Source organism: Aulonocara stuartgranti, assembly GCF_965226115.1.
Source record: "Aulonocara stuartgranti genome assembly, chromosome: 3".
Classification (NCBI taxonomy): domain Eukaryota; kingdom Metazoa; phylum Chordata; class Actinopteri; order Cichliformes; family Cichlidae; genus Aulonocara; species Aulonocara stuartgranti.
The window spans coordinates 34,315,648-34,332,199 of NC_138941.1; the positions used below are offsets into that span (position 1 = coordinate 34,315,648).

At 39.8% G+C, this 16,552-nt stretch overlaps 1 protein-coding gene across 6 annotated transcripts in view; it reads right to left on the reverse strand.

Moving 5' to 3' along the window:
* Positions 1-9,223, reverse strand: part of mpdz (multiple PDZ domain crumbs cell polarity complex component) — a 50,799-nt gene extending 41,576 nt beyond the window's left edge. For 3 of the 6 annotated variants that reach the window (XM_082526260.1, XM_082526259.1, XM_082526257.1), the window contains exons 1-3: positions 9,013-9,222; positions 5,822-5,881; positions 2,632-2,798 (exon numbers count right to left, since the gene is read on the reverse strand). In XM_082526260.1, coding sequence (XP_082382386.1) covers positions 2,632-2,798; positions 5,822-5,837 — 183 coding nt within the window. In that variant the 5' untranslated portion in view covers positions 5,838-5,881; positions 9,013-9,222. Of the gene's footprint in view, positions 1-2,631; positions 2,799-5,821; positions 5,882-8,514; positions 8,635-9,012 lie in introns of those variants that run through there. The other 3 variants (XM_082526258.1, XM_082526255.1, XM_082526256.1) reach the window with 2 other exon arrangements.
* Between the last annotated feature and the right edge of the window lie 7,329 nt (positions 9,224-16,552).

Below are 16,552 nucleotides of genomic sequence, written 5' to 3' on the forward strand. Positions count from 1 at the left end.
ACATAAAACAGTGTTTTCCCGATTTCATTAGCCAAAGGGTGTAATGCTTATGACTTTCCGAATTGGATTCAAAAGGACGGACGTAATGCACGGCAATAATTCTATAAACACTCCATTTGGCATATGGCGCTGCCAGGCTAAAGCTGTCCTTGTGAACTTGTGAAATTTGCATTAGGAAGTTGGACTGTGCGACTTTCAGAGCTTCGAGAACATGTACTGTACATCACGCTTCCTTTAAATACAGTCCCAGATTAGCACTCAGAAACAAAACTCCATTGGACAGGATGCATTAGTGCCGCACACAGCAAACAAAACCCCGTGGGCCCGGCTAAGTTAGCGTAGCATGCTGCTAAGTTGCCGTGCTCATGCATGAGCTTTGTTAGCTGGGGCCCAGCTAAGAGGATTAAAGTTCCAGTTTGGTTCTTGAACATTTAAGAAATTGTTTCTGCCCCACTTCACACAGTGGCAGCGGCCTCTTTCTCATTGGAGAGTAGGGCCTTGTCGCCATAGCGACGTGGGCTAAGCAAGGCCTAACTAGCAGAGCCAGAAGATGGGCAGTGACTGTGTGTCAGCCTCAAAACACAAAAACAAACCATCTCCCCAAATTGGTTCTGATTTACACGGCCACACAAACACAGCTTGGGTCTGAAAGCCCCAAAGAAACATAACACACTTATAGTTGTTGCTTTTTTATCTATTCATTTCTCAAAAATATTACTATTGTTATAACACAGAAAAGGTCCATCCTTTGGTTTGAACGAACTTTAAGTTGAATGGCTGCTTCTTAAGTTTTCTATTATAAAACAGAGGAATCTGCACACACACACACACAAAAGAAGGTACCTATTCTTGAAATAAGTCAAATCGCTGGCGCACAAAAATGCCACGGGGCTTTTTAAATCTAAATTCCACAAGGGGTAAAAAAGCGAACATCCCTTCCTCCCAGTGCATAGCTCGCATACTTTCGTCTCTTTCTCTGAAACGCTTACCCTGGCCCCTTTCCTCTGTGACTTGAGAGTGCTTTCCTTCCACTCAGATGTTTAATTCTCAATGGGGAGAATCAGCCAGAAAAAAGTATCTCTGCTCATGTACCCATATTATATCTGGCTTGTGTGGACCCTGACAGCAATTTGGCCATAGCGGCAAACACTACTGGGAATGGGGATTGAAAGGGTGAGGGGAGGATGTCTTGACATAAGCCAGAAGTAGAATCAGTGAGGTCACCAAGGAAGCAGGGAGAGATAAAAACCTGAATAAGGATATCAGAAACATTCCAGCCTAGCTGAGGTAGAGCTAAAGCAGGAGTTCCAGTTTTATCTTAGAAATTCCTTCTTTTTTTGTCATGATGCTGAAAAAACCACTGACAAAATCCCACTGCAGGTTCACTGAATACTGTTACAGGCCGGTCAGAGTGAACGAATTCAGATTGTCCCACAGACATGTAGAAATAGACAATAGCTGACCTGTAAGAACAGACACTTTAGCCACAACAGCAGGCTGGTCAAGGTGCAAAAGGTGAAGTCAATCAAACGCTAATGAGATTGGGAAAAGAACAAAGGAGGGAAGTAAAAGCACAGGAGGCCGCATGAGGAGCTAACCTTCAAAATAAAATAGGAAGTGCGCCAAACAGTGAGGCAGAGGAGGATGAGACGTGATGACGGAAAACACTCAACATAGAATTACAATAAATACGTGTTTAAGGCACTGACCATCCCTTAAATGGTTGCTGTCTGGAGTTTATGTGTGTTAAATATTAGAATCTAGCATAATTTCAGTGGTCAGAAGCCAAATATTCTCAAAACGCACCAGTCAGCCCAACAACTCCAGCATCACTTCCACTGCATACACAACTTCAACACTCAAGAAGGCATTTAGTGCACACAGTGTACGACATGTAACTAACGGCAGTATCCAAAATGAGTCCTGCCACAACTGTCGCCAGTGTGAAGCCATTAAAATGGGAATTCAAGGAGCCTGTGGCTGAAATAATACCTTCAGTTTTACATTAAGTCTGGGCAGGTCCCATTAAAGGCTAGGTTATGTCTCAACATCAAATGTCACCAGGAACAAGGTCCTGGCTCAAGCACTCCTCCACTACAATGGTACTATGAAAAATGAACAGCAGGTTTTAGTTCATATCAAATGACACAAATGCATCTGTTTAAATAAACTTCTATAATAACAATCTACTATCCTCTGCTATCCCATCATTTTTGTAGTTTATGAAATCTGATTAAATGAACCCGGGATCAGCGTGTTATAAATACATCATTCTTATTATTACCCTTAGTTAAGCTACCACAGGCCTAGTTTTTGGGCCATGATGCACTGGATGGTTCTTATTGATTCACCTCTTTTCACTCACTGTGTTTATAAACCACTCTGCATTTAATTGTTAGGTGTTTTACGAATCTGTGGCTCTCTCCCGCAGTGTCTTTTGAGACAACTATTGATAAGTTATATTAATGTATAAATATTACATTTAAAGTAAGTAGAAAGTGTTTTTAACCATCTGTGACATCATATAATCTCTATCCTTAAGACACACAGTCTAAGAAAAACATGGCATAAGAAATGTGAGCCAAATTGGAGAAAATATAAAACTTTTAAGCAAAAAGGTTTGGGGTTTACCTGATCTCTGAGATGCTGGACAGACTTCTGCAAGGCCAGGATCTGATGGAAGAGGGGGCTCTGGAGCACTGACTTGAGCAGGCTGAGCTTCTCCTCAGTGGGCACTTCTCCCCGCTCCTTGAGTTTGGCCTGGAGTCGCTCCACCGCCTGCAAGGCACGCTGCGTGTCTGCAAACCGTCGCATGTTTCAGTGACAGCGCCAGAGTGAAGGCGACGATGCAGGCAGCCGGAGGTGTGGGAGTGACAGAGGTGGAGAGAGGTGGCGAGGACAAAGACTTCATCAGTTCATGGGTGAAGATAGCGAGGGTGGGAAGAGTGTTTGGATATTACCTCATTTATTCATTTAGGCATCCTGATTTAATTATTAAGAGGATTCTTTTAAAAAAAAAGCCTCCACAACCATTTGAAACATGACTTTAACATATTTATGTTTAACAATAACTCAATGACTTGTAAATGTATAGGCTAGGCTTAGTTAAGGCCGGTTGACTCTCAACAGGCCTATATCAAAATCATGTAGCCACAAGCTTTTGCACAGAAGAAAAAAACTCAATTTTCAATGCACTGCTTGTTTTTGGAATAGTAATGTTTCCTTTTCTTGACTTTAGGGTCAAATGGTGGGTTACACAGGAGCGTAGAATGAATGGTTATCAGGAGGAAAAGATAAAAGGACTGGGACCTCCACGCTTTGTTTGCTGGATCCTCTATAAGCCCTACAACCGAGTAACTCCAGAGTGGCTTGTTAGTAAGGATGGGCCAGCCAGACGTCATCTGAGCAAAAATGAAGCAATTTCAGAAGCTCACCAACTGTGACTAACACCTAATAGGCCGTGCACGAGGTCCAAAACACTTTTTGCACTGAAAAGCTTTGTTGTTTGAACAAAAAGTTGTAAATAGGCCAATAACACTTGAGCCCTGTAAGATTTTTTTCTGCTCACCACTGGCTCAGTCCAGACAAATGTAAAATTTCCACTGTCCTTCCCTCCATGTGGATAATTAGGAATACTAAATCAATGTGGCATGGACAGTTAGGTCCATAAGTGTCTGAACAAAGACACTTTTCCACAAAAGTATTGCATTAACTGTTTACGAATTGCAGTCAAGCTAACATAATTTTTAATATAAGGACTGTAAGAACCCATTAGCATAAGTTAATGCTGTTTTTCGCCCGTGTAGATGCTGCTAGGTGTTTACTGCAGTAACCTTCATGTGCTGCTTGTTTGAAGCCCTTTGCTGCAATTAGTTTTGTCTTTAGTAACTGAAAAGCATGCTCTGTTGAACACTAGGTCCCTTACATGTTCATTGAATTGATTCTGTAGTATTCTTTGGGTCATTTTCCATTTACACTCTGAAACACCATCCAACCAGTTTTGCATTTGGCTGAATCTGAGAAGTGTATAGCTCTTTATACTTCAGAATGTATCCTGCTGCTTTTACCAGCATCCACATCAACAATAAACACGTGTGACCTAGGTCTACCTGTAGCCTTACATACCCATAGAATAACATTGGCTTCACGTATGCTTTGGATCGTGAACTGTTCCTTGCCTTCTCTCATGCTTCTCTCTTCCCATAATTCTGGTCTAAGTTAACCTTGGTTTCATCTCTCAAAAGACTTTTTTCAAAACTGTGCCGGCTCTTTTCGATTATTTCTGGTCTAGTCAAAGTCTAGTCTGTCCTTCCTGGTGTTGGGGGTAACCAGGAGTTTGTACCTTGTTGCATGAAGGCGTCTCTTGATTGTATGATATGCCTACATCCTGGAGTGTAGTCTTGACTTGGTTATATGTTGTTGCAAAGTTGTTTTGATTAGTCGTTGAAGTAATTCTGTAACTACCCACTTTAGTTTTCTTTCGATGTTGAATGCACCAGACTGACGAACTCTCTGACAGGTTTATTTGGGTTTTTCAGCTTAATGATAGCGTCCCTCATTTGCATCATTGTCTCTTTAAAACCTCAGATTGAGAGTTCTATTGAACTGCTAATGCTGGCATAAAGTTCAACATTTGGACTCATTACTTCCCTCATAAATGAGTAATGAGGGAATCGACCTCACCTGCCAATGAAACTACTTGTCAGTCAAATGTCCAACTACATTTGAACGTCTGAAAATGGGGTGCTATGTATAAAAATGACGGTAATTCCTAAACAGTTAATGCAAAACTGTTGCAAAACCCCTTGAATTAAAGTTAAAAGTCTGCACTTCAGTCACATCTTGACTAATTTAATTAGAAATCCACTGTGACTGTGTACAGAGGCAAAATCACAAATAATGCGTCACTGTCCAGAAACCTAAGGACCTAACTATGTGTGAGTTTGCAGAAGAAAAGGTGGTCCTTGAGCAAAGCCTAAGGAGTCACAGATACATCAGCCAAATGTGCTAATTGCCATAGACCTACTGGGAAAGAAGATGACATTTACCAATGGCAGGAATAATGAGCTGACTAAATGTTTAACTGTAGAGTGATAAAGAGTTGAAATACGTTAAAACAAGCTTCTTTTTTTGTGAAACCCAACCAATAAATCTGTATTTTCAGCCAAAATGGACTTATTAAAGATCTGGAGCTATATGAAAACTCTGATTTTGTTTTTTAATAATAACGCAGAAACGATGCTTAGGCTAATTTAGAATTAGTGTTATCAGTTTTCCAGCAGAGCAGTGCCTGGAGCACACGTATTCATCACAGTTCATCATTTACAGCTGACAAACACACAGTCAACATTCGCGTCCTGAGAGTGACCACAGATTGCTGTTTTAAAGAAAGAAGCTGGCAGCACCAATTTGGCGTCATGCTTGACAGTTGGGCAAATAAATCTCTATGGGCACAAACAAACAATCAAATTTATGGCAACATTATCAGATATGGCAACATTGGCAGCCCACGGACATTGAACTGAATCCAGGGCCTCTTACGCTGGTTGAGAAAACTCTCAGCTTAAGCCAAATGTGCAAAGCACAGCCAGCAGAGACGGACACCCAAACCCCCGTGCAAAAACTGCTCATTTTTAAAAGAAGATTTTCTTTTTTTTTTGATTATGGCAGTGTTGAATCTTAATTAAACCGAGTACTGGTACTGGATTCAGCAGTCTGCTATCATGACCACACTCAACCCTAAAGCTGGTTCAATCATGGATGAAATCATGAATATTTTATAGATGCCTGGCATAAAACAATTAAAAAACCAAACACTTACCCATTGTTTCTATCATTTTTAGAGCGTCGGATGAATGTGTAGTGTTCCCTTCATCAAGGCCTGAAAATGACAAATTCAGTATTTAATGTCTTTTTGTGAGCAATCAGAGAACTAAATATTAGACCACTAATTCACGCTGTTTCCTTTTATTTTTAACTTCCACAAAGCTCTCAGAGCAAGAAAAATGGCTCATGCTCCTCCTGGGTTCTCCTCCCAACTTACACATTTTCTGTTCAAAAGATTAACATTAAAAAGAAACTAGATTTATTTCATTTCTGTTAGGTCCATATTTATCTCTGAAGAATGCTTCACTGTGTGCATCAGAGCACCATTGTGCTGAATAGCTGTCCCAGTTTGTCGAGTCTCTCGACAAACCGGCTGCCAGAAAAGCGCTTCTACTCAAGCTTCTTAGTTCCCTTGTATTCCACTAATGCTCTTATTGATGAATAAATACCAAGTAATTTACATTACTGAAATTTCATACAGCCGGTATTAGATGAAGCTTGAGTATCCATTTTGCTTTTATCAGATAAATATCACCTCACTTCTCATACAACAATGATAATTAATTATCCTCTCATACAACAATCTTATAAGCTGCTTTAAAACTAACACAACACCCTGCTAACATGACAATTTTCGTATTTAATTGTTGTTCATTTTTTTCCTTATAAATTACAAGTTTACACTGACTTTTTATTTGCAGTGTTACTTAGCTCATAAATGAGTGTTTAAACTGTTGGTCAATATTAGGAGTGGGGGGTGGGCGAGCAGATAGAGCACAGTATCGCACTAATTTAGGTGGTGATATTGTATTAGTTCTGCGACACCAAAAAATACATTTTTATTAGCTAAATTAAAATTCGTTGGGTATTACTACAAACAAGATGGATCATCTCGTGCAACACCAATCTGAGATAATGGTAAGTGTGCAAACTTACTTTACACTGGCTCGACCAAACTTGTGATTGTCCAGAGCTTGAGGGTAAGGTAAGGTGATAGCACAGGTCACCTGATACGAGGTAACCTTTCTGCAAATAGTTGCAGACTGACTTGGAATGACTGCAATCGCTCTCAGGGAGATTGTCAAAGGTTTGCAAATAATTGCTGTCTAATTTACAGATAGATTGAGTCTTTGTCAATGAGCACAACGCGAGAGGACTCAACTCCACTGGCTGCCAGTTGTTTGTATTCTGGTTATATTCCCGTAGAGCCGGAAGGCTGCTGAGTGTAAATGTAATAGTTATGCAGACAGATTACATGTAATTGTCAAACTGACCCCAATCAATCGTAGATTGATATTATAGCACAGTGAGCTGGTCTTATGGCAACATTAATGTCAGGTTTTAGTGACAGTGCTGGTGTGTTTAATTGTCATTTGCCTTTTCATTATCATTGAACAACAACATTATGATGGTTACCACTGGCTTTTATAATGTCTATGGTAACACACAGCAAAAGAGGAAAAAAGCGCTTATATTCTGCAAAAAAAAATACCTAAAGGGATACCTGATTATGAAGTAATCAGCTCAGGAATTTATAGTTATTATTTTAAATTCCCTAAAAGCTGCTTCAGTAAATCACCCTTGCTATTGACTGGTGTCATCCTGCTCACTGTTCCTTTCAGACACATATTTTCTGACTATTTTACCTGGAAAAAGTCTTAATTTACCAATATTTCATTGTACCATTGTGCTTGAAATCAAAGTCTCATTTTGCACAATGGGTGGATTCAAACATCTATGTGAAGTCTGGCTATTTGTTCTATCGAATCTGTCAAAAAAATATATCTTTGTGAAACTGACTCCAAATGCTGCCTTGGAAAAAAAACTGTTACCTTCAAAGTGCATGCAATCAGATCAGAAAGGCAAGAGAAGGAGCAGTGACTCCTCTACTGTGTAAAAAAAAAAAAAAGACAGTGCCAATAAGCTCATAAAGACTCTCAGTACCTTTAAAGCTTTAAAAGCTAACAGTAATGCATGATGAAGGTGATCATGTTGTTTATATTTACCTAATTCTTTTAAGGGGTGCTTGCTAACAGAGCCCATGCAGGGAACATGGCACTTGGCTGCAGAGAGTGGCTTTGTAAGCAAGCATGATATGACTCAGGGAGACGTTACACGATTAAAGGAGATTGCTCAGACAATTAAAAGCCCTGTATAGACTCTCAGAATAGCTGCAGTATCTGTGGCAAAAGGATCACCACAGCTCTGGTTTGTTTATGCATTTGCTTCACTCATTACTGCATGTGTCCTACCTTTTATGCTGAGTGATGAGCTAGTATGTTAGCCGTGTATTTCACTCATGTAGTGGTGTATTTATGTAATAAATCTGCCTTCACACGCACCTTACAGTCACTTGTGGCAACAGTAGTATACTATATGTGGGGTTTTTTCAATGACATATGTGGTTCAGTGTCTGAAAGTAGCTTTACCATTCCTTAAGTGAATCGCTTAAGGATGCACACACTATAGTGGTATGTAATGAATCACAGAAGGCCGGAGGAGCTCATTAGCCGCTATTACACACTAGATATCAGCCTCCAAAAAAGTCGTTTAGCTCCGCGGGTAGCATTTCCTTGCGAAAATAATCATTAGTGAGGTTTGTGGCGAGTATAGTTAGCTAATAAGAAAACGCAGTTATTTTATCGCGGAGTTCCTACCCACCAAAAATCAAAGAAATTAGCACTATACCCGTGTTATTTCTTGCTTAATAAAGCGTTTAGTACGTCGTATTTGTTTAAAGCTGGTATATCCTGCCCAGGTTCGGTGGTGTTTTGAATACAGTCGACAAGGCACTCGGGACAATCCGATTTTCTCAACCCCTCCTCCTCCTCCTCTTTCCCCATCTCATCTAGCAAGAAAGCAACAGGCTTCCCGACGCGGGGACGGGAAAGAAGTTACACACTATCAGGGCTCTGTATGGCCACAGACAATCGCCCAAGCTGGCTTCTTGCAGTATATATAAACACTTTTACTTGAAAAAAAAAAGCCTCTTGGATCTATTTAAAGGCAGTCTGGTGTGATTATGTGACCAACCGCTACAGAAGACGTCTCACAATGTTTTCCTCTAATTAGCGACATTAAAGCTAACAAAGGGGGTGTCTAGCTTGAGAAAAGCTGAAGTTAGTACACACCGAAGACTTCAGTAACGTTTCCTTAAGCGAATCCCGTTTAAAGAGAGTCACTTACATGAGTGTGGACGCTCTGCTTTCCCGGCGGCCAGGATCTTGAGCTATCCTCTGTTGTCCTGCGGCTAACGGCGCACTGACTGGGGCTTAAAGATGGGGCGTAGAGTAACTCGATCCTATGTGGACACTTCCAGCGATAGCCGCACCGACAGTTCAGCTGGGGCTGAGGCGCCGCTTGCTGGCTGCCCTGACAACTAGGCCCTACATACATGGAAGAAGGCCTGGCTGCCGTGTAGGGCCAGAGCTAAAGTCCCAAAAACAAAGCAAACTCACATAAACTTTAAATGCACACTTAAAAAGAAGTGCAATTTCAACAGTACAATTAAGTTTGTCTGCAGAACAGAGAAATCCTGCTCCTGTAAATGAAATAACTATTTGTGCATAAATTGTAAGAAATAAATGTGTAAAATTATCTAATTTCTCAGATTAAACTGTGATTATAACACTTTTTTGGGGGGGGGTTATTTAATAGAAAAGGATCTTGTTTAAATTACTGTTAGAAAAAACCCAGAAATTTATATAGATTTTTTAAAAACATGAATCTTTCTGTTATTTATTTGCTTATTTGTTAGTTTGGTGTATTATTAATGAAAACAAGGGATTTCTTTATCACTAGGAAGAGCTGTAAAACTTTTCAAAATACATTTTAAAGTAAAAAAGTTATGGCCTCCCTCAAATTTTCCAAAGCTGTCCAGTGAGCCAGATCAGAGCCTTCGCTGGGTGGCATTTGGGAGAGGGTGAGAGGTAATGTCTGTAATGGACATTATCTTGGCTAGTATCCTCTCACCCATCACCTCTATGGAGTCTAGGGGCTGGCCAGGATGGAGCTGGCCCTCTTTACCAGTCTATGCCTTCTCCTGCCAAAGTGCTACCCGACTTAATAGATGCTGTAACAAGAGAGACAGAGGGGCATGAGGGGTTAACCTACCCTGCCTATAAACCGACATTTAAGTGGAGAAAAGACAGCAGAAAACAGCTTTCCAACTGCTTTCATGGGGCAAACAACAGGAAATTACAGATAAATCACAGCAAAACTTTCACAGAAGGTTATTACCTGAAAAAAGTTGGTCTGGGAGACAAACACACACAGCCCAGCGATTTTGTCTGAGGCAGTTAAACTTGGCCCTTAAAATTATTACTTTTGAGGAACACCTGACCTCAGCGACCCGAACGTGAATCACAGGTGCAGAAGTGTATTTGTTTAAGTGCCCTTGAGCAAACACACAGTCTCTAAAATGCATAAAATACACTATAAAGGAAGAGTAATATTGCGCTCATTCATATTAGATATATTGAAGTTACCGTGAGGCCCATGCCTACCATGGCTGGAGCCCGGGGATGTATTTGTTTTAATAATTCATGTTTTCTCTGCATTTTTTTTATATGCTGCACTAATTATAAACAATTCAGCGAATTGTTGGAACGGTTTTCAGTCAATCCAAAGCATTTGTGTGAGAGTCCAATCAACAGGGCAGTTTATGCTTCTAATTAAATATGACTCCCATGCACTGCTAGCTTGTTAACCACATACAGCTCACCCACACACTTATGCATGAATACTTCATGCTGCCACCCACACAAGTTCATGGAAAAGCTAGATATTTGTCTAATATGCATTTAAGTGTAATGAACAGTATACTCTGTGCTTTTATTACTTCACAAGATGATGTGATTTTAACTCAAAATGCAGAACATTTAGTAGACACGAGAAAAGAACTTGTCATCTGTTAATTGTGACTCAGATCTAGCAGCACAACAGAAATGTAGAAGTGCTGTAATTTGCATTGTTTTCCACATTGTTGCAAAGGAAAAGCAACTATTAGGCACTGGCTGGTCAAGAAAGCCTCTTAATACTATTTCTGCCCTCTCCAGAATTGCTTTTATTTTTATGGATCAAGACCTCAGAGGAGAGCAGGAAAGAACAGGGTCAGTCTGTAAGAAGTCATTTCACCAACGGGGAGAGGGATACAAGCTGCTTTCAGGGAGCTGATACTGACTAAATCCCTTCACCATTTATATCTTTACTTCCACCTCCCTGCTTATCCACCCTGTAACTCCCCTCTTACTCTGACAATAAGCCACTTTTATGTGGGAGGTCTGACTCAGCCAAATGCTGAGAAAGACAAGAGATTGAAACAAGATAGAAAGGAAGAGAGGTGGAAAAAAACATCTTAGCTCAGTGTTAAGCAGCTTCAGCATTTTATATTTTTATACCTGCCTGTCACAGGCCTTCAGCATTAGTCATTGTTTGAGACAGCCTAGTTAAATCTGTCATAAATGGATTCAGATCTCTTTTCTCAATACTCTGAAAAAGGATTATTTTAGCTGCATTTAACTGTTTTTTGGACCAATTCAGCATTTGATGTACAAAGCTTTGCAAAAGTCACAAATCATCCCTTATGTCCTTATATTTTGCTTCCAAGGAGTCAGGTTTTATTGCTCTTGAGCAGTAGTTCTCCAGGGTTTCTGAAGGTCTGTCAAAGTTTATCTTTGGTCACGGGCTGCTTTTTACTCATTCAAAGAGATATTAGCTGAAAACTTGGCATATTTCGGCACAGCACCTCAGAAACTGGGCAAGTGAAGTATAGAAGAAAAAGTAGCAGACCTAAAACGTTATCTGTTGCAAATGAACAGTATGTGAAAGCAATGTCCTTAAGAAAAAGGTGGGAAAAAGACAGCAAAGAGTTGACACAGGACATGAGAGATGCTACTGGACCTTCAGTTGATCCGTTTACTGTTACTGAAGCCTCATCAGAAATAGTCTCAGTGGAAGAGTGGCTGTCAAGAAGCCTTTCTTAAGAAAGGGAAACAGGGAGACAAGCCTGAGATATGCCAAATTACACAGCAACTGGACTGAAAATCAGTGCCAACAAGTCTCATGGAGCAATTAATCCACATTTGAAATTTTGGGTTCAAATCATTGTCAACAGAGGCACTATGATGGGTTGGAGCTGCATTTCAGTCAGTAATGTTCAGGGATTCAAATATTATTTACAGAAACAATGAATTGGAAACATAATTACACAGAAATGTACAGTCAGATTTGGATCCACCATGCAATACCATCTGGAAACGACTGACTGACTTCATTTTTTAACATGACAATGATCCCAAACACACTGCCGTTGCATTAATATTATACCTGGATAGAAAAACACACAGTGGAACATTATCAGTCATGGATTGGCCTCCTCAGAGCCTGGATCTCAACGTTATTAAAGTCATGTGGGATCCTCTTGACAGGGAACAGAACAAAAGGGAGCCAAAGAAGAGCTTTGAATGTCATTCAAGAAGCCTGGAGAACTATTCCTGAAGACTGCTGAAAGAAATTATTATTATTTCACATTTTCTGAGCAAAGGAAAGTTCAAGTTAGTTGTTCAGTTCTACATTTTATACAATTTATTATGATTTAAATTTCCAAGTGTTCAAAAATATGAATATAAGAAAGTAAAATGTGTCAGTATTTCAAATTTGATACTCATATGTGTCCAATATTAGAGTTGGTGTAATTTCTAGTACAACAATCTAACTCTGCACCTTACACATATAACAATAAACTCCCAGTTCTGTTGGGACCAAAGTCTTTCTATGTGACTATATGTGACTGTGCTAACAGTAACAAAGGGACTGGCACACTTAATATCCATGTTAACATGATTAACACTATTACCAACATATATGTTGTGTGAATAGTGTGCGGAAAGCTAATACACAGTACTTTGCACCACTTACGTTCACACAGCCTGATTGCAATTGACTGTGGAGATTAATCCAACGAGTGATTATTCAAGGGCGCTGTGATTCCGCAATACAACAACATTTTAAAAAATCAGTTACTTCCTCTACACTGCACGAAAACTACACATTTTCATGAAAAGTACAGCTTTCTAGATATCATGTTTTGTTGGAAACACACTTGCTATATGAAGTCATATGGTGTAATAAAAAAAAAAACAACCTGAAGGAATCACAAATTCAGTGTCTGAATCATATTGGCAGAGTGAATGCTGGTATTGTCTGACTGTCTTGATTTATTGCCAATAAATCCATCAACATTCAAATAGCCTTTGGAACAAAATTTTCCCAAATGGTATAAAAAAGCTCACGGAAAGATCTGAAAGTCGTACTTTTATTTTTCATATTAAAAGGTCTAGCCTGAATAATTCACTAAGTACTTGTGCAGCACTCTATAATACAGCTTCTTGACCACTGTGGGAGTGCGTGTTGGGTCAGTGCTAGTAAATGGCAAAACAAAAGGAAAAGACTAGAAGATTTAAGAGTTTTAAAACTAGAAGGTTGTCTTGATAGCGGCCTTACAGTAGGTATTTCTAGTCTTGTATCAGTGGTTCCTCAGGGTCAGTAAACTGAAAATTGAAAGTTTGGCCTGATATTGTCGTCGAGCAAAGGTCACATGAATCGTAGGAAATCAATAAGCCTGGTCCTGTTGGGAATGTGAATGTGCAGATGGAATTTAATGCCGGTCTCGGGGCTACTTTTGAAGATTTTAGACACTTTGAGAGGTCGTTTTGTGTCTTGGAGGGTTTAGTCAGAAGGGAAGTCATAGGGTCACCCAAAAATCAATCACCCTCTGCCACTTGAGAGCATGAATGTCCGTGGCAAATGTCAAGCCAATCGAGACAAAAATAAAATCAAATGAAAAGAGGTTTTTTTAAATGACTGCTGAACTGCAACCCTTGCTTTTCTCTGGTACTCAGCACAGATCCGGGTCAGACATGCAATACTAAAGTAAGAAAAACGAGTTTACAAGACAATGGTGGTATATTGCAAGTACAGTATAATCAATAAAGAGCTTTACGTGCTATGAAAGATTAGAGTATATTATTTCACAATTTCAATGTGCAATAACCAACAGTTGTGATATGAGTGAACGTAATTAGTCATCAAGTATCTTAAATGTGTGAGCGTTGGCATCTGTGCCATTACTTGGTATTGTTAGGTGTGGCTGTGTGCAGGCAGGAATAGGACCCAAGGTGCAGACTCCGGAGACAGACGTGAACTCAAAAAAGGCTTTAATTTAATACTCAAAATATAACAAAACTAAAAAAAAAACCTCAAAACAAACTTAAACTAGAGAAATGACAGAACACACAGCTAAGAAAACGGTAGATCGCAACACAGACACAGAGAAACACAAGGCTTAAATACACAGAAGGAGCAATCAGGGAATGAATAACAGGAGGGAAACATAGCTGGGGCAAATCAGAACTGACGAGACAAAAGGAAGCGTAAACTGAACACACTGAGATAAGACAGAGACCTTCAAAGTAAAACAGGAAACACATAACAGACTCACATGCAGGCACTACAGAGGGAACAGAGACGTGGGACCAGGGCAGACACAAACACTGACTGAACACGGGGATATAGGAACTTAGGATACACATAGACGCGAACTAGACAAGGGGATGCAGGTGATAAGGGAGACAGAGCAACTAAAGAAGACATAGACATAAGCCATAAGACAGAACTCAAAGAAACCAAAAACTAGACAGTATAAATAATATCGTAAACTCAAAAACCCTGGGTCAACGACCCAGGCATCCTAACAGGTATAAGTCGTTGATTGCTAACCCGACCTGCTAGCTTATTACCGACAATTTATTGCCTCCACCGTCTTTTCAGCTTTCTGTAATGCTACACTAAAAGGAAATTACAACCTGCATTATGTGAAAAAGCTGTGAGAGAAGGTAACAGACAGACAAGTCCTCAATATCTGACCTCAGGGAATCTGACAGCTGAAATTAGGGCCTTAAAGCTCATATTTCACAGTGAGTACTGCTCTCGGTTTCATTATATAGCACTGAAGGGCTTCTGAATGCACTGTGAGTCACAGCAGGTGAGGTGAGCAGCTATAACGTTGAATGAATGATGTATTAAATGTCCATTCAGTCTTTAAAGGCTAGCGTTGCTCTGTTTCGAAGAGGGAAAAAAAAAACTTTGGTTAATTTATATATGACCAAACTGCTCCTTTCACCAAATGTCTTTATATTTGAGTCTTCACCTATTATTGTATTTGATTGACACCGTCACAGCATGCTTTTCACTGTGTTAAATTGCAAGTCTTCTTTGAACAACTCTACAGGTGGTTTGACTACATTCACTGCTGTTATGAAGGCATGTCATACAGACTCTATCCGACTGTGACACATTATATAATGTTGCCTTTAAAACTGAATTTAAGTGTTCAACTTTAGGTTGATAACTCTTGGGTAATAGTTTTAGCCTTTGTCTTAAGAAAGATTTTCACATATTTCTTCTATTATAACTCAGATTATAAGAATTTAAACCCAATTTGTTTCTTGAAGAACCTTAAAATGAATAGTAGCCATGCTAACAGCTGTGTGAGGAGGCTAGTTAGCATGCTAACTTGTTGATAGTAAATTTTTTTAGCATGTTTAGCTTTGCTTCTTGGTTGACCATATTTAATATGTATGTGAATTAGCACTAAACAAAAAGTACAGTTGATTTTGAAATGTGACCTTTAAAAAAAGAACCCAATACATTGGAAATTTATTAAGTATTTATGGCTCTAATGTAGCTGTGTGCTAGCTGAGACATGACTAGCATACAGTAGCTGTGTCCCAAAACGTAGGCTGCATCCTCCGGAGCCCACTTTTTTAGACCGATTACGTCACAGCGACACGACGAATGTTGTACCAATTCGTAGACTGCTCCGAATCTGGCCGACAAATGCATCCTCCTTTTCCCCAGATTTGAAGGATGGGTCGGGTGTATCCTTCGTGGCCCACCATATCCCAGAATTCATAGTGCAGCCTAGCCAATTCCAGTTTCCGACAATGGCGGCTGCTACTAAGTTTTAATATTACTCTTATTACTCTTTGTGTGTTACAAAATAAACTTTTAACATATTTTCAGGGGGAAAAGTAGCTGTGTAAACTTCAAATATCTGCTTGGTTTATCAAGACGTCACATATTTGCACAAGTGCTCAGACGTTTTCAGAGACGTCTGTTACCCACCAGATCCATAGTGAGCTGGGGGTTCAAGGGTCACTAGAACAGCGGCGAGAACAGCAGACTCCCGGCTTAATCATTTTCAGACCCCCGCGGTCTTTCACTGCTCAGGTTAAACATGATATATAAGTTACTCAGATAACTGAAAAATGTTATTGTTTGGCTTTTTTTGGTGTTTTATTTGTTCCGGAGTAAATCGGTTTGGCTGAAATCTGAAGCCTAGACCGCCCCATTTCACAGCCTTGCACTTCCAGCCTTCTCGATCCTCCGAAGGATGCGGCCTAGGTTTTGGGACACAGCTAGTATCTCCCTGGAGAAGATGAGAGAGTTAAGCTAATAATGTTACCTTTTAAGGTAAGTAAAAATACTGTGGGTACAGGCGTTTGAATATTTGTCATAATTTTTAAAGCCAAGTTACACTGACGTGGCTTGTATTTGCATCTAAATCACTTTGTCAGCATCTTATTTTATCAGCATTTTCACACCACACTTTTAAGGGAGATGATCAAGGAGTTGCCTGTCACGATGATAATAAATAATGTAGTGT